Source organism: Lonchura striata, chromosome 3 (assembly GCF_046129695.1).
Source record: "Lonchura striata isolate bLonStr1 chromosome 3, bLonStr1.mat, whole genome shotgun sequence".
Taxonomy (NCBI): domain Eukaryota; kingdom Metazoa; phylum Chordata; class Aves; order Passeriformes; family Estrildidae; genus Lonchura; species Lonchura striata.
This window is the reverse complement of record NC_134605.1, coordinates 8,795,440-8,823,262: the sequence shown is the minus strand read 5'-3', so window position 1 is coordinate 8,823,262 and position 27,823 is coordinate 8,795,440. Positions and strand designations below refer to the sequence as shown.

The window sequence follows — 27,823 nt, the reverse complement described above, 5'->3', positions numbered from 1 at the left end:
ATGTGTGTCCATGCCCCCATAGCCCTGCCACAGAATGCTGTTTCTTCCTTAGTGCCCACAGGAAGCTTTCTGCATCTCCCTATTCCTGGATGCCTTGCCAGGCCCTTCAGGACATCAGTTACCACTGTAATTCAAAAGGTGATGAATGCCACATAAGGAAGTTCATACAACCTGTCCAAAAAGGAGAAAATGCAGAGTTTGTCATTGCAACTCTTTCTTAAAGGCTGTATTATTTCTGGTCCCAGATATACATCAATATCTTTAGCCACACTTGTCCAAGATGTGATTTGAGCAATTTTCATCTGGTGTATTTGTCTTGCCAGAGGTATTACTATGCTAGAAATGTACAGGCTGCAACACTGATAATTTGATAGACAGATGTCTTCCTCTGAACCTGTAGTGATCCAGCTTATCCACAGCCACGGGAAGCACCCTGGTACCACTGGATGTCTGCCACTGCACAAGGTGCTTAGTCTTGACTGATTGCCCTGATGTAAGGGTTCTGGGGCTATTTCAGCAAGACAAAAAAAGTCAGCTCAGGTGTCTTGGATTAAGTCCAGGTACATAATTATATTTTTCCTGTCTACATTTCCCTTTTGCTTTTTGTTGGATAAACTATTCCTCATGCTGCAGTCTACATTGTGTTTTGCTGCTCTGTATGTTAAAAAGCTGCCATATTCCACCCCGAAGTTGGCTGTATTCAAAGGATGGATTAACTGTTCTTTATGTATGAAGTTTGGAACTGGATTGCAAGGTCCATTGTGTGTTTTAGGATCAGTGTTATTTTAAATAGTGGTTTACCACTGGTATCTTCCCCTTATACTCAGTTCTCAAAAGAAGCATATGATAAATAAACCACTGCAGCGAGTGGGTTAAAATCCACAATGAGCCTAAGTCAGTGTTTGGTTTGAGTCTGATTGCTGCGACATTTTTCTGGAGGGGGCTGGGAGGGAAATGGCCTCTTCAGAATTAAGGAAAAAATAATCCACTTACATCATAGAGAGTTGGAATCACATCAAAGGCTGTAAAAGCTCAGAAATTGGCAGCTTGAGATCCACTAAGAACTGAAATGAATTTATACCTTTTTTTTAATAAAGCTGGAACAATGATTCAAACAACTTAATCCCTTAGCAATTTCACAACCTTTTGTTATTTTTCAGAAGTCCCTCTCTTGTCTTGGTGTGTCAAATCACCCATTTAAAACTTTTGCATATTTAGGACCAAACTGTGCTCTCCTAAGTTTGATGCTGTTGATTTCAATGTGCTTGAGAGAGCTGCAGAGCTTGGCCTTGACACAGAGGGGATGCCAAAGTGTGGCAGCACAGCCTGAGGGCAGCACACAACTCTCTTCACTGCATAGTTATGCTCTGCTGGAATCTTTCAGAGAAAGTCAATAAACCCTCATTTTTAAAATGGGAGTAACACCAACCTACCTCCCAGGAGAGTTGAAAAGCTTAGGCACATCCATGTGACAAAGCCTGTCTGTTATCGATGGGCCACAACAGGATCACTGGCCTTTCTGAATCAATGCAGACACACACACACACACACACACACACACACACACACACACACATATATTACTCTTTAGACCAAAATTGTCAGTAGAGCATCATTTAGATGCAGGATGACTGATGAGCATAGTATAGTCTCTTTTGGCGCCAGAGTAAATGTTCTGGCTGGACCTGTGGTGTGAAAAATGTCCATGCCAAGTCCCAGTTGGGGAAAGGGCACTAGGGCACAGGCATAGGAATCCTTCAGCCCAAGACAGGGGTGAATCCATGGCATCCCCTCTCTCAGGTTTCACCTCAGCACAGAGTATTAATAAACCAGATGTGATCCCAGTCTATTCTCCTTTTGGAGATAGCCAAGAAGGTAAAACTCATGAGAGGAAGAAAGAGCCTCATCCTGTAGTTAAGCAGTTAAGGTGCTCAGCTGCAAAGACGATGACCTAGGCTGTTTCCTCCTTTTAGGAGCCTTTTGAGGTGTGGCTTTTTCCACTGGAGATAAAAAAAAAAAGGAATTAACCCAGGCAGTCCTAAACAACCCCTTTCAGATAGAAAGTTTGACCACCACTTTAGGTCCTGGTTTCAAGCTCTTATTTGCAGGTCTGACACAGCCAGGACATGTCCTGCTAGCACCTGTGTGCTTTCTGGGAGTGAACACCACCCTCTCCCTGAAACCATGGGATGAAGCTTTACACACACAGGCACACACATGCCTGTGTTGGTTTTCTTCAATGTTAATCCTATTTGATCCATGCTTATTCTTGGTGTAAATTTACTTTTGAACATTTCCTCTGTTGACAGCCACCTTTACTAACCAGCAGTATCCTGTTAACCCTCTGCCCAGGACTCCTGCATGGTAAAATGACACCTTTGAACAGGGGGACTGCATCACTTTGAGAGCCAGGGAACAGGAGAGAGAGCATCCCAAGCAGCTCTTCTAGAGGTAGGTGAGAGAGATTGCTCTCAGCTTCCACTGAGAATCATGACAGCACATGGAAGAAGATCAGCATCTGTGGAAGGCCATGCCCCTAGACACTTCACCTGCTACTCATAAGCATTTTAAAAGGTGGTGAAATAGATTAAAAACTTGGCAAGATCTCACAAGAGCCCTTGCTAATGCACTTCTTCCTGGTTTTAATATGGAGGTCTAACCAATAGAAACTGCTTAGAATCTGGTTCCCCCAAATCTCTCAATTGAAAAGCATTAATCCTTGGCAGTTTGGTCATTCTTGTCCAGGATGTACCTAGAGGAAAAGCTTAAATGGGTAACATTTTGGTTTCCTTCTCCAAATGTTTCAAAGCAATAAAACACATTAGTCAATGAGGGCTTACTTAGCCTCCTCTGGTTTTTGATTCAAGGTCCTAGTCTGGCTGATACAGCCACATTGGATACAGACAGTAACTGTCCCATAGCAGTGTCAAGTGAGGGTGCTTTACAAGCACGATAATTACAGCAGTTAATTATTTGTACAGCGTCATAGGTGTGCCTAGCAATACATCATTTAGACAAGTCCCTACCCCAAAAACCTTACGGCTTAACCTGGACGGACAGAATTAAAGAATGACCCATGGAAACAAGAGCAGAAGCGAATGGAATTTGAGCGCATCGCCGGTTTTGTCCGTGGGACATGCCGAGCCCTGTGAGTTATTGCTGAACTTTTTTTCCAGCTGCCTCTCTCCGTTCCTGAGGCTCTGCCACCCTCCCGCGTCCTGCTGGCCCTGGGCATGTCCTCTCCTGGCCGGGTGCATGGGGCATCCTGCAGTCCCCGGGATCGGCACTCTCCCGGCTGAGGCAGACCTCTCCTTTTTTTGTCTCAGAAAACGAAATATTTTCCCTCCAGAAAACATTTTATTGCCTTTTTCTTCAGAGCATAAGGTGCTCACAGAATCACAGAATCATAGATTATCCTGAGCTGAAAGGGACCCACAGGGATCACTGAAGCCCACCTTCCAGCATTGTCCAAATGCTCCATGAATTCTGTCAGTTGTTGCTGTGACCACTTCCAGTGCCCAGCCACTCTCTGGGTGAAGAAGCTTTTCCTAATGGCTAATCTCAACCACCCCTGACAAAGCTCCAGTCCGTTTTCTCAGGTCCTCTCACTGGTCCTCAGCTCATGAAGAAATTTGGCCCAGAAATTTGATAGCATGTGGTCAGTAGCACATATTGTCACAGTGACAAACCAGCAGCCACAGCAGAGCCATGAACTTCTGGAGCTCTTAGATACATTACAATCCAGCCTGGAGCCTAAGGCAGAAAAGAAACTCTTACAGCCTAGGGCACTCACTCCTGAAAGGCTCTTCTGAACCCACACGACCATCTTTGTGTGAGCTGAACCAGGATGTCCTCCTGCATCTGTATCCTTTGATCATACACTTAGAAACACCAGCAACACCTTTTCCAAGAATAAACTCTGAAAAGCAGAAAAACTGCATGAGTGAAGATCAAAGCAGCCCTCAGCAACTGAGGAAAAAGACTTTGAAGGACTTGGGAAGGCTTCTTAAGAAAATATGAAACAGCAGGAAGAAAAGCCACTGATTTAGTATTTTGCCAGGGAAATCTTCCTAGTTTCCCATAAGCACCCCTGACAAAATTTTTATGGCACCACAGGTAATTCTTGCTTGAATTTCCACAAAATAAACAAGCAAATTTACATAGTTTTACAGAGGACCAGCAGGCCCTTTGTCCATGCATGTGCCCAGTAAATGACAGTTCAAAAATCTAGGCTATCCCAGTCATACAGTTCAAAGGAAGATATTAGGGATGTCCCAGCCAGCTGAACAGCAAATATTTATTGCATAAGAAAATTGTAGTGATGTAAATATTGTTGGGTTGCCAAGGAAATTGTAAAAAACTTCACACCCTCCATAAATGTGTACACATCTTTAGACAAAGACGTCTCTATGGCTTTGGGACAGAATGTGAGAGACATGTTGGGTCTTAAAATATACTTGAAAATGTACAGTGTGATATTGGAAAATCCAGACAATCCATTAACCTTTTATATGTGCATGTATACATGTAGTCATATGTGGACAAAAGCAGCAAACTGAATAAAATACTCAACACCTACAGTTTAAATGGACTTTATATGGGCACCTATGCTTTAAGGGCTTTTTCCCCATTTTTACTGAAGTATGTTTTAAATAAACTTTTAATGAAATTAAAAGAAAAATCATGTCATAAATACAGGTTATGGAAAAATAAAAGCATAAAGGAGAAGCAAATTATTCCAAACTCAACAGAAAACATGAAGATATATTTCACTTGCTCAGAAAAAAAAAAAAAAAACATCATCGGAAACTTCTCACTTCCAAAACAACTCCGTCCATTTCTGTTTCACTTTTTTTCTTGTACTCCCTCACTTCAAAACTATGAAGTAACACTTTTTAGATATACACACACACTTTTACTGTACTCTTGAGTTCTCCAAACCCCAACAGAAGAATCACCTATAAGCAATTTTTTTTCCAATTTCTAGAGAAGCTTCCCACAGTTATCATCCTCCCATTAACAATTGATTACTGCTTAATAAAAAACAGCAGAGATAAATAGATATGCCATGTAACCTAACTTTTCCCAGCCCTTATATGCTTACAGACAGGTGGAATTCCCTGGAAAATAGACTGAAGAGAATCCAATTCCAAAATAAAATAAAATTTCAATAATTTATATTTTTCTAAAACGTAGACATTTTCAGGATCTCTTTTTATATGTCCATGTAAAGAAAAAAAATATTTTGCCTATGAGAAGCAAAGCAATTAATTATTTTTTCTCCCCTCTCACCCCATTTTCTCATAGAGCTCCAAAGAAGAGCTCCTCTAGATGGGTGCCAAACATAATGCACTTCCAGAAGTCAAGGCCAGTATGGTCTTAAAAGAAATTCTGTTTGCTCCAGATATACCAGGTAAGGGTTCACAGACAAGCTGCTGAAATTCTGGAAGACTCAGTAATGTTCTCAAAGTTTTTTGGCAAACCCATGCTGGGGAAAATTGTGATGTACCTTAAGAGTAGTGAAGATTCTGAGGTATCACCCCAGCAATACAATTAGCTACTCTGTTTAGGTCAGTATCATGCCTGTCATGACTCACTAAACCGAGCATTTCTCAAAAAAAATAGCCATGTGAAATCTTAAATATTTTACCATGCCTACATTTCATTACTCCATCACTAGAAGAAATACACCAAAAAAAGTTTCACAATCACTACAGAAATATTTAGAAGTGTAAATTCCAAACAATGTTCCTCATTCAAAACTACTTGCAACTTCTAGGATTTCTCAGCTTCCAGCTGAGAAATTAAGCTAACTTGTCAACATCAAACTAAACAAGTAGCAGATTGCTCATTAAAAACTATTAGGACATTATTTTTTTTCTTTTTAATTTCCATGCTGAATCTGAAGCAGTGGCATTCACAGCTGCCCTTCAAACACCCACATCGGAAATGTGGGTGGTCACCCACTGTAGCTGTGACTGGTTTGGCTCCTGACCCAAGCACACACATGCTTCCTGAAGGAGTCCTGGTCCAGAGTGATATTGTTTTGTAAAGAATCTCATGGAAAAATGGGTGCAGAGAGCAGGGAGGAGCAAAAGCAGGGAGGCAGTGAAATTTAAATCAGGCTGTGATGCTATTCTAGGTGTTTTCCTGTGAGACATTAGCAAGCAGTGATAGAAGGCAGCCACTTCCTGCCCCAGGGCCAGCACATCCTCATCTCATAAGAAAAGGGACCTAAACAAAGCTTCAGAGAGCCTTCTTACAAGGGCAGGTTCAGACAGGAAAAGGTGCAATGGCTTTACAGCAACAGAGGTTAGCTTTAGATGGGATATTGGGAAGGAGTTCTTGACTGTGAGGATACTGAGGAACTGGCACAGGTTGCCCCAAGCAGCTGTGATAGCCCCATCCCTCAAAGTGTTCAAGGATATCTTCTGAGCTAAGTCTTGTGCAGGCCAACCCGTTGTGCCAAAGGCAAGCGGGTTGGAGTTAGACGATCATCAAAGTCCCTTCCGCCCCAAACCATTTCATGAGTCACCAAACAGGGGCTCACCAACCCCTCCCCCAGTGGGTTCCATGACACAGATCCCCAGAGAGCCCAGAACATGGAACCCACCTCTCTGTGACATCAGCCCCGGGGCCGAGGGCTCCACGGGCAGCGCGGCTGCTGCGGGCACTGCGGCTGTGGCTGTGCTGCTGCACGGAGCTCTCAGTGCTTGCAGCTGACACGTGCCTCTGGCAGCCATGAGTTGGCTCGGCCTCCTCGTCCTGCTCACCGTGGCCGGGCTGGCACAGGGGACATGGGACAACTGCGGGTGAGTGGCCCCAGGCCCTGGGAGGAGCCAGGGCAACACCTGGGACCTTCCCTGGAGGGGACCCGCCTGTCCCCCATGGCCGGGGACAGCTTCCCACCCACCATGGGGAGCCTCAGCTCCTTGCCAGCAGCCAGGTGCTGCAGGGACAGACGCACACCCCATGGGCTTCCCTGGCCTGCAGGGCGTGCAAGCCCTTGTGGGGAGGGCAGAGGGCTGAGCTTCAGCCTGAGCCACAGCAGGCCATGAAGCAGGACGAAAATTATTTTCTGCTTGCAGAGGGAGCTGTGGGCTCCGAGCTCCACAATCTGTCTATAGCCCCATGACTTATCCTTACGGCGACGTGGCTTATGACTACGGCATGACACGCATCGTGGGTGGCACAGGTGCCGCGGAAGCAGCCTGGCCATGGATGGTCAGCATCCAGCACCCCTGGGTACCAGGCCTGGGACATCTATGTGGGGGATCCCTCATCAGTTCAGAATGGGTCCTCACAGCAGCCCACTGCTTTGACGAATTCAAGTAAGGAGGAGCAGGGAACTGGGACATCCCCACAACACCAGCAGGTGCCCTGTCAGCAGCACCACCTGCTGTTCCCATCCCCTTTCCTCTCAGGCAGCCAGGCTGCCACACTGCTCAGGAGAAGCCTGGGCTCATGCCAAGGCTTCCTAGCAGCCTCCATCCTGACATTCCCCCAGCCTAAGTGCTCTGGCAGGCATTCACACCTGCCAGAGCACTGCCCCATCTCTGGCTTGCCATGCCGAGATCTGGCAAGTGCAGGGCTGCTGTGGCACTGTGGCTCTGCTCCCTCTCAGCCCTCTCTCCATCTCCTTTGCAGTAATGTCAGTTTGTTCTACGTGGTGATTGGGGCCACGCAGTTCACTCAGCCAGGCCCCGGGGCTGCAGTGCGCAGCGTCAAGCAGGTGCTGACACACCCGTACTACAGCCAAATCGACTTCAGCTACGACATTGCCCTGATGCAATTGGACCATCCTGTCCAGTGCAGCTCCTACATCCAGCTGGCCTGTGTGGCTGACCCCACCCTAACAGTCTCAACGCTCACCAACTGCTGGGTGGCTGGCTGGGGTGCCACTGCTGCAAGATGTGAGTTCCAAGAGCAACTCCTGGGCCAACTCAGCACATTGGGTAGAGGGTTTGGGCTTCCCCTCATAGCAGAGGCCAAAGCCAGGCTGCAAGATCTACACCTCTGCAGAGATGGGACTGGCCTGCTCCCCAGAACCTGGCAGCAGGGTCACAGTGACCCAGTGCCTCTGAAGAGGCAAAGCCAAACTCTAGGGAAAGGTATCCCCTCCAGACAGATGAGCAAACTGGGAAGGAGCTGCTGGCCGCTCATTCCTTTCTCTGCTCACAGCTCAAGTTTCACCTGATCGACTTCAGGAGGCCAAGGTCCAGCTCATTGATCTCCAGCTCTGCAACAGCAGTGACTGGTATGCAGGAGAAATCCACACCCACAACTTGTGTGCTGGATACCCACAGGGCCTCATCGACACCTGCCAGGTAAGAAGGAGCATGCCACGAGCCACTCAGCCCCCAGCAGCACCACCCCAACACAGCCCAGGGCCTGCTCTGCCCGGCCACTCAGTCACCCTCCCAGCCCCAGCTCACCCCCACCTGCTCTGGGGGCTTCCCACACACTCCCCATCCACCCCTGCCTGCCCAGGGCTCCCCTTGTGCCAAAAGCCCAGACAGCCCAGTTAAAGTGTTCCTGGCAGCCCAGAGGTCCCCTTGTGCTAAACATCCATCCTCTGCACATCCAGGAGCCCTGTGCAGAGATGACAGAGAGAGTCCTACCCTACAAGAACCCAAGTCATTCACAGCCAAGCTTCTGGAGGCTCCAGCCCCTGAGCAGACCATTCCTCTGCCCAGAATACAGCTCTGGCAGGGGATGGGAGAAAGAGACAGCCCCAGTGCTGGCAGGTGCCACCAATACCCTCTTAATGCTCTGTGCTCTGCTGCAGGGTGACAGCGGTGGTCCTCTCATGTGCCAGGACAACAATGCAGACTTTTGGTGGGTTGTCGGATTGACCAGCTTTGGGAAAGGCTGTGCCAGAGCAATGAGGCCTGGAGTCTACACCTCCACTCAGTACTTCTTCGACTGGATCGATTACAACATGCGTGTAAATGCAATTAAAAGTGCTCCTTGAGCAGCAGGAAAGGCAGGATCCAGGGCAGGCTGCAGTGCACCACAACAATTTCCTGACGATCCAAAGGCAGCCTCAGGGTCAAAACCCTGCTCTGTCCTGACCACACTCCTCTCCTCTGCACACACAGACACTGGAGTTGATTTAGTTGTTGAAATAAAGTTACTTTGGTTCACAGGGAACTGTCTTTTCAGTGCAATTCTAACTCCTGAGCAAGACAAGAAGTGCCATGCTCAGCACCTGCAGATTGAGTCTGGGGGCACCAAGGGACAGTGGCTCCAAAGAGCTCCAGAGTGCCTGGTCAGAGAGGAGAGTGCTCTGAGCCACTGTGGGCTGGAGGAACCTGGTACATCAAGCCTAGGAAAGGGATAGGAAAAAAGCAGACACCTTGGAGGTAATGCTCAAATGCATATGGGCTGCTGATTTAGGGGCTGATGTGAGCCTGAGCTAAGGGAACACATCTGGGAAACTCCCAGGCATGACAAGGGAAACTCCTGGCTCCTGACTGGAGTGCCAGTGCTCTAAGGCAGAGCCAGATTTCATGGGCAGCAAAGAGGGATTGATGTGCCAGGTGGTCACACTTCACAGATACTCAAAGGAGGAGCTGGGGTCATTCTGGGGAGGGGAACCTGGCAGGAACAGTAGGAAAGCACACCAGGAATGCCATGGAAGGCCAAGGTGTGTGGGCCAACACCACCTGCAACGCCAAGGCTGTTCACAGGCAGGACCCACCTGTGAGCCAGGGGGAAATGATCCCTGGGCTTGGCTTAGGGAGGAGATGAGGGAAGAGAAAGGGAGGAGTTGAGGGGCTGTACAAGCCTAGGAAACAAAAAGATGGAGCAATCAAAGAGTCAGCTGCAGAGACACAAACTGCAGTTTGATGTGCTTGTTTTCCTGATTGCTGCACAGAATCACCACAGGATGGGAAAGAACCTTCTTATCTCAACTCACTAACAAATCCTCTACAAACAGTACAAATTCTTCCCTTAATTTGATATCCTTTCAATAAAATGTCAGTATTTAGTAAGGTAGGAGACAGAATGAAAAATGGTGGAGGAATTCCATGGGGAAGTTTTGTTGAAGGCAATTGCTGACTTATACAGGTGAAGGCAAGTGAACATTGACTTTCTCCATCTAATGGAAGGTTCAGAATACCTTGTGCTGTGTCAGTCTGTCTGCTTCTGGAAATTAGTCTTGGCTTCCAGGCCAATGGAATCCCTGCCCAGGGACCCTAGCACCCTGGCACAAGGGACATTAGGCTCTCCCTCTGTCTGTCTCCAAAAGCCTTTGAGCAGAGACTCAAGTGTCCTAGCAGAGACTCAGGGCCCCCCACCTTGTGCCTTATGAGGGCCTCCACAACTCCTCTGTGGCCACCTTACACTGATCATGCTCTGCATGCCTCCTCAACCCTCTTCCAGTGATTTCACCAAATCTGTACCAAATGCCACAACAATGGAGAGGCTCAAATGCACCTGAATAATTTACAAAGAGTCTGCAGATGGAGTTGTAACATTCCCCATTTGGCTCCTTCCTACTGTAAAGATCCCAAGTGAACTCACCAGTACCTGCAATGAAGGACGAATTCTCCAGCAGTACTGCCCTTGGGTCCCATCTGCCAAAGTGCTGAGGAAACTCCCGTCTGTGACCATTCCAGAGGCACAGGTGACTCCAATGAGCCAATGGTTGCCCCATTTGATTCCCTACCCACACCACTCTCACCAGTCAGAGCAGGTTTCCAACCCATTCAACCTCAGGATTTGTGGAGAACACTGTGCTCCAGGACGGCTTAGATGAATGGAGACGAAGGATCTCTGAAGGCTGCTCTTAGGATATCAGGTTTATTAGGGATGGTGAAAGGTCTTGCTTGGAGCTGCCCGACGCAGCACGTGGCAAGACCTGAGGGGATGGGGGAGGGGAGAGACAAGGGGTAGAGAGGATGCTTTAGGAGAGGGTGGAAGTTCTAAGAGGGGGGAAGATCTGAGGGGGGAAGATCCAAGAGAAGGAAAGTTCCATGAGAGGGGAAGTTCCAAGAGAGGGGAAGTTCCAAGAGGGCGTCTGGCCCCTCAGAGACCCCTTATCAGAGGGCTTCAAGGTGGGCTGGAACAAGACTTGGGCCAATGGTGTTACAGACACTTGATGTTTCAGGGTAGGGTTACAGGTGTGGGATGAACCATACATTTTGGGGGTTGAGATGCAACAGTCCATTTGACTTTTGGACCTATCTGTAGGTAAGGGTATTGTCCAGCCAGTAGGGGGGATTGTTTTCATCCTGGCTGTACTATTGTGAATTATTATATTTATCCATCCTTTCCAACAAGGACTCCCCAGCAGACTCACAGATGTTGCATTCCATAAAGAGCCACCAGCTCCTGCTGCAGTGCTCAGTGTCCATTGAAATCCTGGCCAGTGCCACAGCTCCCTGTGCCCTCTGTAATGCAAAGCATGGGCAGTTCACAGCCTCTGGTCCTGGGCTCCTGCCAGCCAGAGCTCAATCTGCAGCTGGCACTGCAGCTGCACACCCAGCTCCCTGCCCCCAGTGGATTCCTCAGCCACTGCCTGCCCCGGGGGCTGCACAGCCTCATCCTGCAAGAAGAGGGGCCTAAAGAAAGCAGCAGAGAGCCTTGTTACAGGGGCAGGTCCTGAGAGGACAAGGGACAGGGGCTCTACAGTGACTGAGGGTAGCTTTAGATGAGATCATATGAAGGAATTCTTGACTGTGAAGCTCCTGAGATACTGGCACCACAGCGCAGCTGTGGATGCCTGTTTTTTGTGTAAGTAGGGTAGCACAGAAGACACAGATACCAACTTCAGGAATAAATGTAACTTACTCTAATTCAAAATGGTGCCTGAGGAAGTTTTTCTGGAACAGAGACTAGACAGTTTTAAATGAATAAAGTAAGTATTTATAGAAAGGCCTTTAAGGGCCTTTAAGGACCTTTAAGGACCTTGGGTAGTACAAGAGCCTGGCCAGGGCTGCACCCAGGTGGTATCTAAGATGGGTCTTGGTCAGCAGTTTTTACACTTTTATAAATTTTGGTCCATTTACATATTGGAGTTAACTATCCAATTACAGCTTCAGGTCATGAAGTCTCAACATCTTTCCTTGCCCCTTTCACTTAACAGTTAATTATGCTTTTTGGGTAATGGTTGTCCTTGATTCTCAAGTTGAGAAGCGATTGTTTCGTCTAATTACCCTGTGAAGAGAACTTAATAACACTTAGTATGAATGTTGAAGTTACATACCAAGGCAGAAGAGAATCAGAAAAATATAAAAGCTAAAACATAGGGATCATAAGCAGCAAAGAATTGCAAATTGATAAGTAAGCAGGACATCAAATCATTAGCAAAAAATTACAAAAGTATAAGATAGGCAATGCATCTAATCATTATTATAAAACACTGCCTACAGTGATGAAGAAAGACACATCACAAATTACCCTAATCCTTGACCATCATCCAGGTCGGCCCATCACCTGGGGGAAGTGATTGTCACTGTGTTCAGGGACAGCTTCTGAGCCAAACTCTGAAAAACACTTTCAGTGTAAGCTAACCCTCCATGCCCAAGGCAAGGGGGTCACAGCGAGAAAATTTCCAAAGTCCCTTCCGCCCCAAACTATCATATGGCTCATCAAGTAGACGTTGCCCCTCCCCCAGTGGGTTCCATGACACAGATCCCCAGAGAGCCCAGAACATGGAACCCACCTCTCTGTGACATCAGCCCCGGGGCCGAGGGCTCCACGGGCAGCGCGGCTGCTGCGGGCACTGCGGCTGTGGCTGTGCTGCTGCACGGAGCTCTCAGTGCTTGCAGCTGACACGTGCCTCTGGCAGCCATGAGTTGGCTCGGCCTCCTCGTCCTGCTCACCGTGGCTGGGCTGGCGCAGAGCATCCAGTACCCCTGTGGGTGAGTGACCCCAGGCCCTGGGAGGAGCCAGGGCAACACCTGGGACCTTCCCTGGAGGGGACCCGCCTGTCCCCCATGGCCGGGGACAGCTTCCCACCCACCATGGGGAGCCTCAGCTCCTTGCCAGCAGCCAGGTGCTGCAGGGACAGACGCACACCCCATGGGCTTCCCTGGCCTGCAGGGCGTGCAAGCCCTTGTGGGGAGGGCAGAGGGCTGAGCTTCAGACTGAGCCACAGCAGGCCACGAAACAGCACGGAAATTATTTTCTGCTTGCAGAGGGAGCTGTGGGCTCCGAGTTCCGCCACCTGTCAACAGCCCCATGACTTATTCCTATGGCAACATGGCTTATGACTACGGCATGACACGCATCGTGGGTGGCACAGGTGCTGCAGAAGCAGAATGGCCCTGGATCGTCAGCATCCAGCACCCCTGGGTACCAGGCCTCGGACACTGGTGTGGAGGGTCCCTCATCACTGCAGATTGGGTCCTCACAGCAGCCCACTGCTTCGACAAGTTTGAGTAAGGAGGAGCAGGGAATTGGGACATCCCCACAACTCCAGCAGGTGCCCTGTCAGCAGCACCACCTGCTGTTCCCATCCTCTTTCCTCTCAGGCAGCCAGGCTGCCACACTGCTCAGGAGAGGCCTGGGCTCATGCCAAGGCTTCCTAGCAGCCTCCAGCCTGACATTCCCCCAGCCTAAGGCGTGCAAGGGCACTCACACCTGCCAGAGCACTGCCCCATCTCTGCCTTGCCATGCAGAGACAACTGCAGGGCTGCTGTGACTCCCTCTCAGCCCTCTCTCCATCTCCTTTGCAGTAACATCAGCCTGCTGTACGTGGTGATTGGGGCCACGCAGTTGACTCAGCCAGGCCCTGGGGCACAAGTGCGCAGCGTCAAGCAGGTGGTGATACACAGTGACTACAGGCGTAGCGACTACAGCTACGACATTGCCCTGATGCAATTGGACCGTCCTGTCCTGTGCAGCTCCTACATCCAGCTGGCCTGTTTGGCTGACCCCAACCTAATAGTCTCAGCCCTGCACAACTGCTGGATTGCTGGCTGGGGTGTCACTACGGCAAGAAGTGAGTACCAAGAGCAACTTCTGGGCCAACTCAGCACACTGGGGAGAGGGTTTGGGCTTCCCCACAACAGAGGCTGAAGCCAGGCTGCAGGACGTACAACTCTGCAAAGATGGGTCTGGCCCTAGGAAAGAGGATTCCCCAGACAGGGAAGGAGAACTGGCGTGGTTCTGCTGGGGGCTTATTCCTTTCTCTGCTCACAGATCTAGATTCAGCTGATCGCCTGCAGCAGGCCAAGGTCCATCTTATCAATGTCCAGCTCTGCAACAGCAGTGACTGGTATGCAGGGGAAGTCCATCCCTACAACTTGTGTGCTGGATACCCAGAGGGCAACATCGACTCCTGCAAGGTAGGAGCGTGCTATGAGCCACTCAGCCCCCAGCAGCTCTGGCAGCCCGGGCAGCACCACCCCAACACAGCCCAGGGCCTGCTCTGCCCGGCCACTCAGTCGCCCTCCCAGCCCCAGCTCATCCCCAGCTGCTCTGGGGGCTTCCCACACACTCCCCATCCACCCCTGCCTGCCCAGGGCTCCCCTTGTGCCAAAAGCCCAGACAGCTCAGTTAGTGTTCCTGGCAGCCCAGAGGTCCCCTTGTGCCAAACATCCATCCTCTGCACATCCAGGAGCCCTGTGCAGAGATGACAGAGAGAGCCCTACCCTACAAGAACCCAAGTCATTCACAGCCAAGCTTCTGGAGGCTCCAGCCCCTGAGCAGACCATTCCTCTGCCCAGAATACAGCTCTGGCAGGAGATGGGAGAGAGAAAGAGACAGCCCCAGTGCTGGCAGGTGCCACCAATACCCTCTTAATGCTCTGTGCTCTGCTGCAGGGTGACAGTGGTGGTCCTCTCATGTGCCAGGACAACAACGCTGACTACTGGTGGGTCATCGGACTAACCAGCTTTGGAACAGGCTGTGCCAGAGCAAGGCAGCCTGGAGTCTACATCTCCATTCAGCACTTCTATGACTGGATCGATTACAACATGCGTATAAACTCAATTAAAAGTGCTCCTTGAGCAGCAGGAAAGGCAGGATCCAGGGCAGGCTGCAGTGCACCACAACAATTTCCTGACGATCCAAAGACAGCCTCAGGGTCAAAACGCTGCTCTGTCCTGACCACACTCCACTTTTCTGTGCACACAGACACTGGAGTTGATTTAGTTGTTGAAATAAAGTTACTTTGGTTCACAGGGAACCGTCTTTTCAGTGCAATTCTAACTCCTGAGCAAGACAAGAAGTGCCATGCTCAGCACCTGCAGATTGAGCCTGGGGGCACCAAGGGACAGTGGCTCCAAAGAGCTCCAGAGCGCCTGGTCAGAGAGGAGAGTGCTCTGAGCCACTGTGGGCTGGAGGAACCTGGTACATCAAGCCTAGGAAAGGGATAGGAAAAAAGCAGACACCTTGGAGGTAATGCTCAAATGCACATGGGCTGCTGATTTAGGGGCTGATGTGAGCCTGAGCTAAGGGAACACATCTGGGAAACTCCCAGGCATGACAAGGGAAACTCCTGGCTCCTGACTGGAGTGCCAGTGCTCTAAGGCAGAGCCAGATTTCATGGGCAGCAAAGAGGGATTGATGTGCCAGGTGGTCACATTTCACAGATACTCAAAGGAGGAGCTGGGGTCATTCTGGGGAGGGGAACCTGGCAGGAACAGTAGGAAAGCACACCAGGAATGCCATGGAAGGCCAAGGTGTGTGGGCCAACACCACCTGCAACGCCAAGGCTGTTCACAGGCAGGGCCCACCTGTGAGCCAGGGGGAAATGATCCCTGGGCTTGGCTTAGGGAGGAGATGAGGGAAGAGAAAGGGAGGAGTCGGGGAAGATGAGAGGCTGTACAAGCCTGGCAAATGAAAAGAAGGAGCAATCAAAGAGTCAGCTGTAGAGACAGAAACTGCAGTTTGATGTGCTTGTTTTCCTGATTGCTGCACAGAATCACCACAGGATGAGAAAGAACTTTCTTATCTCAATTCACTGATTAACAATCGTCCACTAATTGTACAAATCTGCACCAATTTTTTGCCCTTTTCAATCAAACTTTGATTCTGTTGGGTGGGAAAGTCTTGTTGAAGGGTAGACTTGGTAGACTGCCATGGGGTAGTCTTGTTGAAGGCAGTTTTCACCTGTCTTTTCCAGGTGAAGGCAAGTGAACATTGACTTTCTCCATCTAATGGAATGCTTCAAAATGCCTTGGGCTAAGTGTCACTCTGCCTGCTTCTGGATACTCTTCCTGGCTTCAAGTGATGCTTTAAAGAACCTAGAAACAAAACAGCACATCTTTGACATAATGTTAGTATAGGAACATTATAGTATAGTATATAGTATCGTACATAATATAAAAGCTTATTTTTATTGGAGGCCTCCTGTGCAGATGTGGCAAATGTGCACAGAATTCCTCCCCAACATGAGGTGAATAGTTTTATAAACTTAGCAAATTAGCATATTTGACAAAAATCACCAATTAGGATCTCAAATTGTGAAGTAATCCCTCCCTTGGTTCAACCTCCTCTAAATCCTCCCCCACATCCTGCCCAGATAGAAACTAAACTTTGTTTATGAAAATGCACCTCAAAGAGCTGTTTCCAGCCTTGGTTCCCAAGAAGAACCAAGATAGGATTAGGGGCCTTGTACTCTCCAGGTCATGGAGCTCTGAAATATGTTTTGCCTTTCTGCTTAGGGAAAAGGTAGGGAAAACTAGCCACAGATACAACAACAGGCTACAGAGCTACAAATATATGTGTAAAGAATGCAGAGAATATATAAAAGAAAACAGGCAAAAATAAATCTGGCATCACCAGGTCAATTGTGTCCTGTCTCACAGTAGGTGGCACTCTTCCCTGTGTTAATCAAGATAGGCTGTGCTGAGAACAAGCATCCCACATCTGTACTAGTCCCTGCCACGCTGGTAAATATTTCCTGAAGTAAATTTCAGGGGCTGCATGGTACTAAAGACACCGAGTGAAAGAATGTCACTCAGCGTTGGGGATGGCCATTACCCTGTTCAGTGCGCAGACCAGCTTAGAGTCACCCAACCATCCTGGAACAACTTTATTGTGCTGTGTTGGCAAAATTCTGCTGCACAAACAATTTCTCCCAGTTCTGTACAACCTCAGCCACAGACATTCCCTCACCTAAACCACGGATCTTTCCTATCACATCAAACACATCAAGGCATGTGAAACCCCTTTCTGAAGCAGTCCCTTGTGAAGGGACTTCCACCCCCTTCTGTATGTGCCCAGGGACCCTAGCACCCATTGTGCCCTGGCACAAGGGACACAAGGCTCTCCCTCTGTCTGTCTCCAAAAGCCTTTGAGCACAGACTCAAGTGTCCTAGCAGAGACTCAGGGCCCCCCACCTTGTGCCTTATGAGGGCCTCCACAACTCCTCTGTGGCCACCTTACACTGATCATGCTCTGCATGCCTCCTCAATCCTCTTCCAGTGATTTCACCAAATCTGTACCAAATGCCACAACAATGGAGAGGCTCAAATGCACCTGAATAATTTACAAAGAGTCTGCAGATGGAGTTGTAACATTCCCCATTTGGCTCCTTCCTACTGTAAAGATCCCAGGTGAACTCACCAGTACCTGCAATGAAGGACAAATGCACCAGCAGTACTGCCCTTGGGTCCCATCTGGGCTGCCAAAGTGCTGAGGAAATTCCCATCTGTGACCATTCCAGAGGCACAGGTGACTCCAATGAGCCAATGGTTGCCCCATTTGATTCCCTACCCACACCACTCTCACCACTCAGAGCAGGTTTCCAACCCATTCAACCTCAAGATTCCCCATCAGACTCACAGATGTTGCATTCCATAAAGAGCCACCAGCTCCTGCTGCAGTGCTCAGTGTCCATTGAAATCCTGGCCAGAGCCACAGCTCCCTGTGCCCTCTGTAATGCAAAGCATGGGCAGTTCACAGCCTCTGGTCCTGGGCTCCTGCCAGCCAGAGCTCAATCTGCAGCTGGCACTGCAGCTGCACACCCAGCTCCCTGCCCCCAGTGGATTCCTCAGCCACTGCCTGCCCCGGGGGCTGCACAGCCTCATCCTGCAAGAAGAGAGACCTAAAGAAAGCAGCAGAGAGCCTTGTTACAGGGGCAGGTCCTGAGAGGACAAGGGACAGGGGCTCTACAGTGACTGAGGGTGCTGGAGCTCACCTCTATGCAGGGGTGGCTCTGTGAGGTGGAAAAGTCTTTTCTTCAACCCATGCTTTTAAAGAAAAACTCAGTAGTCTTCTGTTGTCCGGTCCCAAGGTAGTTTATTGCAAGTTACCTAAAAGATTTTCTTCTTGAGCTGCTGTGGTTTGCTCAGCAGCTCAGGCAAAGGCACACACACACCCTGACATCCTCCTTGACTCGTCTTTTTCTTCTCTCTCCCCCGCTAGGGCTAGTGCTATCTTTTATATGATACATTACGTGTTAAATGTTTATAGTTTTTCCTTAATGCTTATTACCTATATTAAATGATGCTTTTCTACTCTAGATTAATTTGTGAGTGCTAACATCACTAAGAACATGGAGGTAAGGAAGAAGAAAGAGGGAGGACAGGGCAGGCCTAAATCTTTCTATTTTAAAACTTCTGACTATTATGTACAAGACCTAAAACTCCCTTGTACAGCACTCAAAAATTCTTCTTTCTACTTTGTGACTATTTCTACTATAATATCTAAACTTTTGTGAATTCTTGTTCTTCTTGCAAGGTTGGTAAATTGTTTCATGGTTCAAATCTAAAATCACAGCTGTTTCTAGCTGCCTGCCAGGGTCTTAAATGCTTCTGACTTGGACCTGGAATATCTAAAAATGTCTGAGAGACATTTTGAGTTCCGACAAGAGGGTAGCTTTAGACGAGATCATATGAAGGAAATCTTGACTGTGAGGCTGCTGAGATACTGGCATTCCAGAGCAGCTGTGGATGCCTGATTTTTGTGTAAGTAGGGTCAGCACAGAAGACACAGATACCAACTTCAGGAATAAATTTAATTTACTATCATTCAAAACTGCAAAGAATTGCAAATGGATAAGTAAACAGGACATCAAATCATTAGTAAATATTTACAAAAGGATAAGATAGGCAATGCATCTAATCATTACTATACAAGACTGACTACACTGATGAAGAAAGACACATCACAAGTTCCCTTAATCCTTGACCATTATCCAGGCCTGCCCATCAACTGGGGGGAAGCCACTGTCACAGTGAAGGACTGGTGAACCACTGATAGTAACTGGGAAATCCTGCAGGTACCTTCCTCTACAGGCACTGAGGTTACTGACTGTGCTGTGAGAGGTCCCCATTTTTATACTGTGGAATAAGCAAGATAGCAAAACTTCTAGTGCAGTAACATCTGGTTTCAGTGTCCTACTGGGATGCTCCTGAGGCCTGGGAGGGCTCCAGGAGAAACCAACAGATTTGTCTGTGATCCCACATGCCCAAACCAAGGCCAGATGTGGCTTGTCCAGTTCCTAATTATGGAAAGGTAAATCCATGTTTCTCCACTGGGTGGATATACATAACATTTGTTTTGAAGATTCATCTAATAGTCAATTTCGGCTAAAGGCTTGTTGTTCTGACCTTAGTCAGGACCTGTTGATCAGGACTTATTACCTCAATGCCCCATCCCTCAAAGTATTCAAGGACACTTCTGAGCCAAGACATGTACACTGTGGACAGCTGTGCCTACTGCAGGCCAACCCTCGGTGCCCAAGGCAGTGGGGTTGGAGCGAGATCATCACCGAGGTCCCTTCCACCCCAAACCATTTCATGGGTCACCAAGTAGATGTTGCCCCTCCCCCAGTGGGTTCCATGACACAGATCCCCAGAGAGCCCAGAACATGGAACCCACCTCTCTGTGACATCAGCCCCGGGGCCGAGGGCTCCACGGGCAGCGCGGCTGCTGTGGGCACTGCGGCTGTGGCTGTGCTGCTGCACGGAGCTCTCAGTGCTTGCAGCTGACACGTGCCTCTGGCAGCCATGAGTTGGCTCGGCCTCTTCGTCCTGCTCACCGTGGCTGGGCTGGCACAGGGGACATGGGACAACTGCGGGTGAGTGGCCCCAGGCCCTGGGAGGAGCCAGGGCAACACCTGGGACCTTCCCTGGAGGGGACCCGCCTGTCCCCCATGGCCGGGGACAGCTTCCCACCCACCATGGGGAGCCTCAGCTCCTTGCCAGCAGCCAGGTGCTGCAGGGACAGACGCACACCCCATGGGCTTCCCTGGCCTGCAGGGCGTGCAAGCCCTTGTGGGGAGGGCAGAGGGCTGAGCTTCAGCCTGAGCCACAGCAGGCCAGGAAACAGCACGGAAATTATTTTCTGCTTGCAGAGGGACCTGCGGGCTCCGAGCTGTGGTGTCTGACTACGGCCTCATGGCGTACTACTACGGCGACGTGGCTTACGACTCCGGCATGACACGCATTGTGGGTGGCGCCGGTGCCCTGCCAGGGGCCTGGCCCTGGATGGTCAGCATCCAGCACCCCTGGGTACCAGCCCCAGGGCATTGGTGTGGAGGCTCCCTCATCAGCACACAGTGGGTCCTCACAGCAGCTCACTGCTTCGACAAGTTTAAGTAAGGAGGAGCAGGGAATGGGGACATCCCCACAACTCCAGCAGGTGCCCTGTCAGTAGCACCACCTGCTGTTCCCATCCTCTTTCCTCTCAGGCAGCCAGGCTGCCACACTGCTCAGGAGAAGCCTGGGCTCATGCCAAGGCTTCCTAGCAGCCTCCATCCTGACATTCCCCCAGCCTAAGGCGTGTGAAGGCACTCACACCTGCCAGAGCACAGCCCCATCTCTGCCTTGCAAGCAGAGGCCTCACAACTGCTGGGCTGCTGTGGCACTGTGGCTCTGCTCCCTCTCAGCCCTCTCTCCATCTCCTTTGCAGTAACGTCAGCCTGATGTCCGTGGTGATTGGGGCCACCCAGTTGACTCAGCCAGGACATGGGGCACAAGTGCGCAGTGTCAAGCAGGTGGTTATACACCCATACTACGATCCTGCTGACATGAGCTACGACATTGCCCTGATGGAATTGGACCATCCTGTCCAGTGCAGCCCCTACATCCAGCTGGCCTGTGTGCCTGACATCACACTGAAAGTGTCAGAGCTGCAGAACTGCTGGGTGGCTGGCTGGGGTGCCACTGCTGCAAGATGTGAGTACCAAGAGCAACTTCTGGGCCAGCTCAGCAACCTGGGGAGAGGATTTGGGTTTCCCCTCATAGCAGAGGCCAAAGCCAGGCTGCAGGATATACACCTCTGCAGAGACAGGCCTGGTCTGCTCCCCAAACGCAGGGACACAGTGCCCCAGTGCCTCTGCAGAGGCAAAGCCAAACACTAGGGAAGAGAATGCCCTTCCCAAGACAGTAGAGGAGAATGGGAAATGTGGTGCTCAGAGTTTATTTCTTTCTCTGCTCACAGCTCAAGATTCAGCTGATCAGCTTCAGGAGGCCAAGGTCCAGCTCATCAATGTCCAGCTCTGTAACAGCAGTGACTGGTATGCAGGAGAAATCCACACCCACAACTTGTGTGCTGGATACCCACAGGGCAAGATCGACACCTGCCAGGTAAGAAGGAGCATGCCACGAGCCACTCAGCCCTCAGCAGCTCTGGCAGCCCGGGCAGCACCGCCCCAACACAGCCCAGGGCCTGCTCTGCCCGGCCACTCAGTCGCCCTCCCAGCCCCAGCTCACCCCCACCTGCTCTGGGGGCTTCCCACACACTCCCCATCCACCCCTGCCTGCCCAGGGCTCCCCTTGTGCCAAAAGCCCAGACAGCCCATTAAAGTGTTCCTGGCAGCCCAGAGGTCCCCTTGTGCCAAACATCCATCCTCTGCACATCCAGGAGCCCTGTGCAGAGATGACAGAGAGAACCCTACCCTACAAGAACCCAAGTCATTCACAGCCAAGCTTCTGGACGTTCCAGCCCCTGAGCAGACCATTCCTCTGCCCAGAGGGGATGTGAGAGAGAAGCAGACAGCCCCAGTGCTGGCAGGTGCCACCAACACCCCCTTAATGCTCTGTGCTCTGCTGCAGGGTGACAGCGGTGGTCCTCTCATGTGCCAGGACAACAATGCAGACTCCTGGTGGGTTGTCGGATTGACCAGCTGGGGAAAAGGCTGTGCCAGAGCAAGGCAGCCTGGAGTCTACACCTCCACTCAGCACTTCTATGACTGGATCCTGGTCCACACAGGCGCAAACACATTGGGAAGGGGTTCTCCAACATCACAAACCTGGAGTAATTTTGCGACGGCTCACCTACCAACTTATAAGCCATGGCCAGCACTACCCATTCCCACTTTTAAGCCATGGCCAACACGACCCCCCATTTATAATCCATTGCCAACACACCCTCCCACTCCTAAGCCATGGCCAACACAACCCCCCATTTATAATCCATTGCCAACACACCCTCCCACTCCTAAGCCATGGCCAACACAACCCCCCACTTATAATCCATTGCCAACATACCCTCCCACTCCTAAACCATGGCCAACACAACCCCCCACTTATAATCCATGGCCAACACCACCGCCCACTTCTAAACCATGGCCAACACAACCCCCCACTTATAATCCATTGCCAACACTACCTCCCACTCCTAAGCCATGGCCAACACAACCCCCCACTTATAATCCATTGCCAACACTACCTCCCACTCCTAAGCCATGGCCAACACAACCCCCCATTTATAATCCATTGCCAACACACCCTCCCACTCCTAAGCCATGGCCAACACAACCCCCCACTTATAATCCATTGCCAACACACCCTCCCACTCCTAAGCCATGGCCAACACAACCCCCCACTTATAATACATTGCCAACACCAATCCCCTCTCAAAAGCCTTGGCCGACAGCACCCCCCACCCCAAAGCCAACACCATTGGGTGAGGTTAGCTCCTGCCCATTTCCACTCAACAAGCTGGTAGACTTCTTTACTAAGGTGAAGAATCTCCTTCGTGATGTCCTTGGACAAAACACAGCTTGAGCAGCAAGACAGGCAGGATCCAGGGCACACTGCAGTGCACCGCAACTATTTCCTGCTGGGGCAATGCCTGCTGATCCAAAGGCAGCCTCAGGGTTAAAACCCTGCTCTGTCCTGACCACACTCCTCTCCTGTGTGCAGAAAAACACTGGAGTTGACTAAGTTGTTGAAATAAAATTACCTTTGTTCAAAGTGAATCAGCTTTTCAGTGCAATTCCAACTCCTGGGCAAGATCCATTAGTCACAAAGAGACAGAGAGGCTCCAAAGAGCTCCAAAGTGCCTGGTCAGAGAGGAGAGTGCTCTGAGCCACCATGGGCTGGAGGAACCTGGTACATCAAGCCTAGGAAGAGAATAAGAAAATATTTTTGTTAAGGCTTCAGTATTTGCTGAAAACTCCTGGGAGACATTACTGCCTTACTGTACTGAGGATAAATTCCTCCCATAGTAACCATTTGTGAGAAGTGTTGCTTTTTTACAACACTGACACTTCTTCCTTATGTCATTTCCCCCTCTCCTCAGTGGCAAAATAGGCATTGTGCTTTGCAGGAGATACCAATGCTATTGCTTGTATTTTTTCATTTATCTGGTCCAATTTTCACATCTCATGAGAGTTCAAAATGTTCTTTATTCTCTAAAAATCCTAATAGAAGAAGAAAAGTTAGGGGAAGGAGTTGAAAATCCCACACACAGAGCACACCTTGAGCTATGACATTCATAAGCACAAGCAAACCTAAATTTCCATACCCTGTCCTCATTCAGGGCTGAGGGAAGCTGAAGGCTCTCATATCCAAGCTGGTTACAGCCAGCCCTTTTATCTACTCTAAATCTACAGTTTCCATTTAAAACCATTCCCCCTGGCCCTATACCTGCAGAACTTACTAAGTCTAAACCAAGTAAATCAATGCTGTTACATCCTTAATCAGTAGCCTGCTGAAACACACTTGCACTCACTGAAAGTTACCCTTCACATTATGCCTAGCACCAAAACACAAAGCCACTGGAGGAAAAGGAAAAAAATTATTAGGCCATGTATTATTCATGCCATGGCACAAATTCCACCTGTCCTCCATCTCAAGAAGTACCACAATCCAAAACACTTTCCTGCTCCCATGCATTTAAAGCCTATGCCCACTCTCCACACTGCTGCATCCCCCAGTAAACACTTGCAGCCTCCCCATCCAAATCACTGACAGTTCACACAAGTGTAATTCAATCTATGCTAATTTTCCAATTAATTCAGTATTCTTCTCTCCAACATTCTAACCACAGCTGACATGAAAAGCAGGCACCCATTTGTACACTGAGATGGCAGAACAGCTGAATGCTTAATGACCTAAGTAGCTCAATTCACTGATGATTATTAAATCCTAGAAAGGTTTCCAAAGTGAAAGGTTTCCAAAGTGAACTGTAGGGAGTTTCCCACCACACAAGCTAAATGTGAGACCGTGAGCTTTATTTTAGAATTAGTAGAAAAACTTGCTAATGTTTTATTTTCTTCAAGGGAAATAGATGGTTTCAACAGACTCTAAAATGCTTTGTTGAAAAATCTTATTAGTCATGCCTTACTCAGCTAATACTTAGCCCAAACTAAGTCTATTCCCTGGAGCTCTTCCAGCTAGCCACATGGCTGCTCTGCTAAACTACCCTGTCTTGAGCCTGATATTTTCAAATCTGGTTCTTCCAATACTCCAATCATTCGAGTACAATGAAACCTTCAAAGACCGGATCGTCACCTGTGCTCAGAAATGCATTGCAGCTTTTCATCCTCAAGCCTGCAAAACAACACTCTAGCTCAACGACAATATTTACCATAAATTCATATATCTAAAAAATGTGGAACTAGGCTGATTTTTGTACTTGGAACCAAAACTTCACCAGTGCTTCAAAAATCCCCACATAAACTCTACTTTATGGCAACCTTGATAGCATTTGATGAATACGTTGTTGACATTTTAGGAAGCAGGGCAGAGTTTTGTGATTGCCAATTACAAGGTTACATTGCACCCCTAGGTCTGCCAGGGTATAACCTATAATTAAAAAAAAAATAAAAACTAACCCAACAAAAACTCTCCACCATGGGGAAACCCTGTGGTGATGTATTTTGAGGTGGTCTGTGGGTTCTTTGGGTCATTGAAGTCAACTGCCAGCCTAAGAGTATATTTGAGGCATATAACAGCATCCCCTGAAATCCATGGTCTGTCAGGTCTGATCGTTTGCACCATCCACATAATTGCATAAATTGCTTTCACTTCCTGTTCACTATATACAACTCAAAACAATCAAAGAACAGAATTTGGGTATCATTAGCCTATGTAACCTATTCCTCAGCACAAACATATCATTACATTAATTAACATACTAATGCTGATTACTTACAGCTTATATCATATAAGGGTTATGAATTCTATAATGATTTGTGTTGGAAGGAACTTTCAAGATCATCTTCTTCCAACCCCTGACATGGGCAGGGGCACATTCACTAGACTAGGTTGTTCAGAGCCCCATCCAACCTAGTCTTGAACACTTCCAGGGATGAGGCATCCACAACTTCTCTTGGAAAGATGTTCCAGTGCCTCACCACCCTCCCAGTAAAGAATTTTTTCCTAATATCTAATCTAAAACTACTCTCTTTTAGTTTGTAGCCATTTCCCCTTTTCCTGTCACTACATTCTCTTGCAAATGATCTTTCTCCATCCTTCTTGTAGGCTCCCTTCAGGTACTAGAAGACTACTGAAGTTTGCAAAAATAGATTGTATAGAAGTTAGCTTTATAAGTCTACAGATAAGTAGGCAATGCATTGTAAACTTCACTGGTTTTCATTTTACCTGTTCAAGACAGGACATTAGACTTTAATTTCCCCAAATTTGAGTCCCAAACATAAAACTAAATTGTGCCAATGTATTCTGTAAGAACCTGATCCAGTTCCTTCTAGTAAAAAGTCGCTACTAAACTTGCACCTTTATTAACAGAACAAAAATATGCAGCAAAACAATAAAGTCTCTCCACATGCCAGAGGAACCTCTATAAAACCAACAACATGTTCTACCTGCAAGCCATGTTCTACTTGAAAGAATCACTGCAAGATGCCCCTGGCCAGAGATGGAGTGTCACCCTGTTTTTTTAAACTTTTAAAGTTCTTTTAAAAGTTTTCTATGCCTTCTAATGTTTACATATTTCTACTAGAGTTCTCACACACTATTCATGTAAATAATTATTGTTTTACATTCTTCTTTGTGGGAGGAGAGAATTGATAGACTGTTAGTTTAACCAGTATAATTGGAGAGGTGGAAATTTCATCCTCCAATCTACTGTCACTTTTAGAGTTCTATATATTGCTAAGTCAGAAATAAAACTTCCTCTTTTTCTTCTTTTTGAACAACAAAAAAAAAAAAAAATTTAGATGTTGAAGGGTGGTAAAGGACAAGTCCAAAAGGAGACAGATTTTGGTACCATAACTCCTGTCTACAGCCACGTCTTCTTCCAGTGAGCAAACCAAGAGTCTGCAATGGGAGCCGTGATCCAGCAGTGGCATGAGGGTCACCTGGATGTTTATCCAAAAGCTGCCAGATTTATCTTTACACAAGGGAACACTTGGTGCAACACAGGGTGACACTGTTGATCCTTCAGGAAAGCATGGAGTGATACAACACCAGGTCATACAGGAAGGAGCTCACTGCTGCCACAAAGGCTTTTCACAGTAACAGCAACAAGAAAACTTTCTACTACAAATTATTTCTTCAAGGCAGCTACAGTTAACAGACACCTGTGACCTCCATCAGACACTGTCCAGGAATGTCCCATACTCAATGTGCAGAGAGAACACACCTCAGGGCCAGGGGGGAGCAGCAAGCTCCATGCTTTATGCCTTGCCCTTAAGAGGTGCTGTGAGTAATGACAGTAACGAGAGGCACATGATGGACCAGAAGCAGGTAGAACCTGCAATCAGAGCACAAATCCTGTTTTTTTTTTCCTGGTAGGAAATTCTTTGACTCTCTTGGAAATATTTTTGAAATCTCTTGAAAAATTAAATAGTTGTTTCCATAAAAAGACTTTATGCTTTCATCTGAAGGAAGAAATCACAATTTTTTCCCCCTGATCATTCAGACAGTACTTTATAAATAATTTATTCTTCTCCTCTCCCAAGGAGATGATAATACATAAAAAAACAATCTCATTATTTCAATAAAAAAAAAAAATCTAAATAAAACTGTTTTAAAGTGTTTTGAAGAAATCACTGAGTAAGCATTATGGCGTCGTTTACTACATCTCATAACAACTACCTTAAAATCTTATTTCAGTGGTAATTTTAGCTTAGGAAAATACAGCTGTCTCTTTCATTGTTTGGCGTTTTTTTCCCCCCTAACATTAGGCAACTTTTTCATTTGTTCCCTCCTTAGCATTCCTGCACTGCCAAGCAGCACCACCGGTTAATTTTCCAAGTCCCCACTAGAGGGATCATCTCCATAGGGCTCAGAGGCATGGAAGGCAAATCTCTTCATCAGCATCCCCATCCCTGTCAGTCAAGCCACGACACTGGAGCCCCCGTGTGCCTTTGTGCTGTTGAGGGGTAGTTATGGTTCATAAATAGTTACCTGATGCCTATTTATCTCCTGGTTTATGAGAGGAAATTATTCGACGGAGTCCTTCAAGGTATTTTACATCTGCAATTAAAATTAACTTCAGAATAAAAGACTGGTACAAGCTGAAATTGGAACACAGTTAAATGAGGAGGGATAAAAATATGTATGTACAGCCCACTGAAATAAATGGAGGGCTTGAGTGAAAACTCACTAAACAGGCAGTAGCTCTTCATCTTGTAAAATTCCCAGACTCCTTCAAGAAGTGTAAAATGCAAAACTTAGTCTCGGAGTCCCACAGTGGGATAAAGCTTTTGCTGTCTGGAGATTAA

At 48.2% G+C, this 27,823-nt stretch overlaps 3 protein-coding genes across 3 annotated transcripts; all 3 read left to right on the top strand.

Moving 5' to 3' along the window:
• Nucleotides 1-6,741: 6,741 nt before the first annotated feature.
• Nucleotides 6,742-8,974, top strand: LOC144246095 (acrosin-like). The gene is made up of 5 exons (XM_077782536.1): nt 6,742-6,812; nt 7,089-7,331; nt 7,648-7,913; nt 8,182-8,327; nt 8,789-8,974. Exons 1-5 carry the CDS (start codon nt 6,742-6,744, stop codon nt 8,972-8,974), a joined length of 912 nt encoding a protein of 303 aa, XP_077638662.1.
• Nucleotides 8,975-13,212: 4,238 nt separating this feature from the next.
• Nucleotides 13,213-19,895, top strand: LOC144246094 (acrosin-like). Its single transcript, XM_077782535.1, has 6 exons — nt 13,213-13,391; nt 13,689-13,954; nt 14,155-14,300; nt 14,778-14,934; nt 15,139-15,306; nt 19,471-19,895. The coding sequence occupies exons 1-6, from the start codon at nt 13,213-13,215 to the stop codon at nt 19,893-19,895; spliced, it is 1,341 nt and encodes a 446-aa protein (XP_077638661.1).
• An 18-nt stretch (nt 19,896-19,913) lies between these two features.
• On the top strand, nt 19,914-25,648 carry LOC110479484 (acrosin). Its single transcript, XM_077782534.1, has 8 exons — nt 19,914-19,984; nt 20,261-20,503; nt 20,818-21,083; nt 21,349-21,494; nt 21,963-22,185; nt 22,351-22,711; nt 22,790-22,887; nt 25,620-25,648. Exons 1-8 carry the CDS (start codon nt 19,914-19,916, stop codon nt 25,646-25,648), a joined length of 1,437 nt encoding a protein of 478 aa, XP_077638660.1.
• The last annotated feature ends 2,175 nt before the right edge of the window (nt 25,649-27,823 follow it).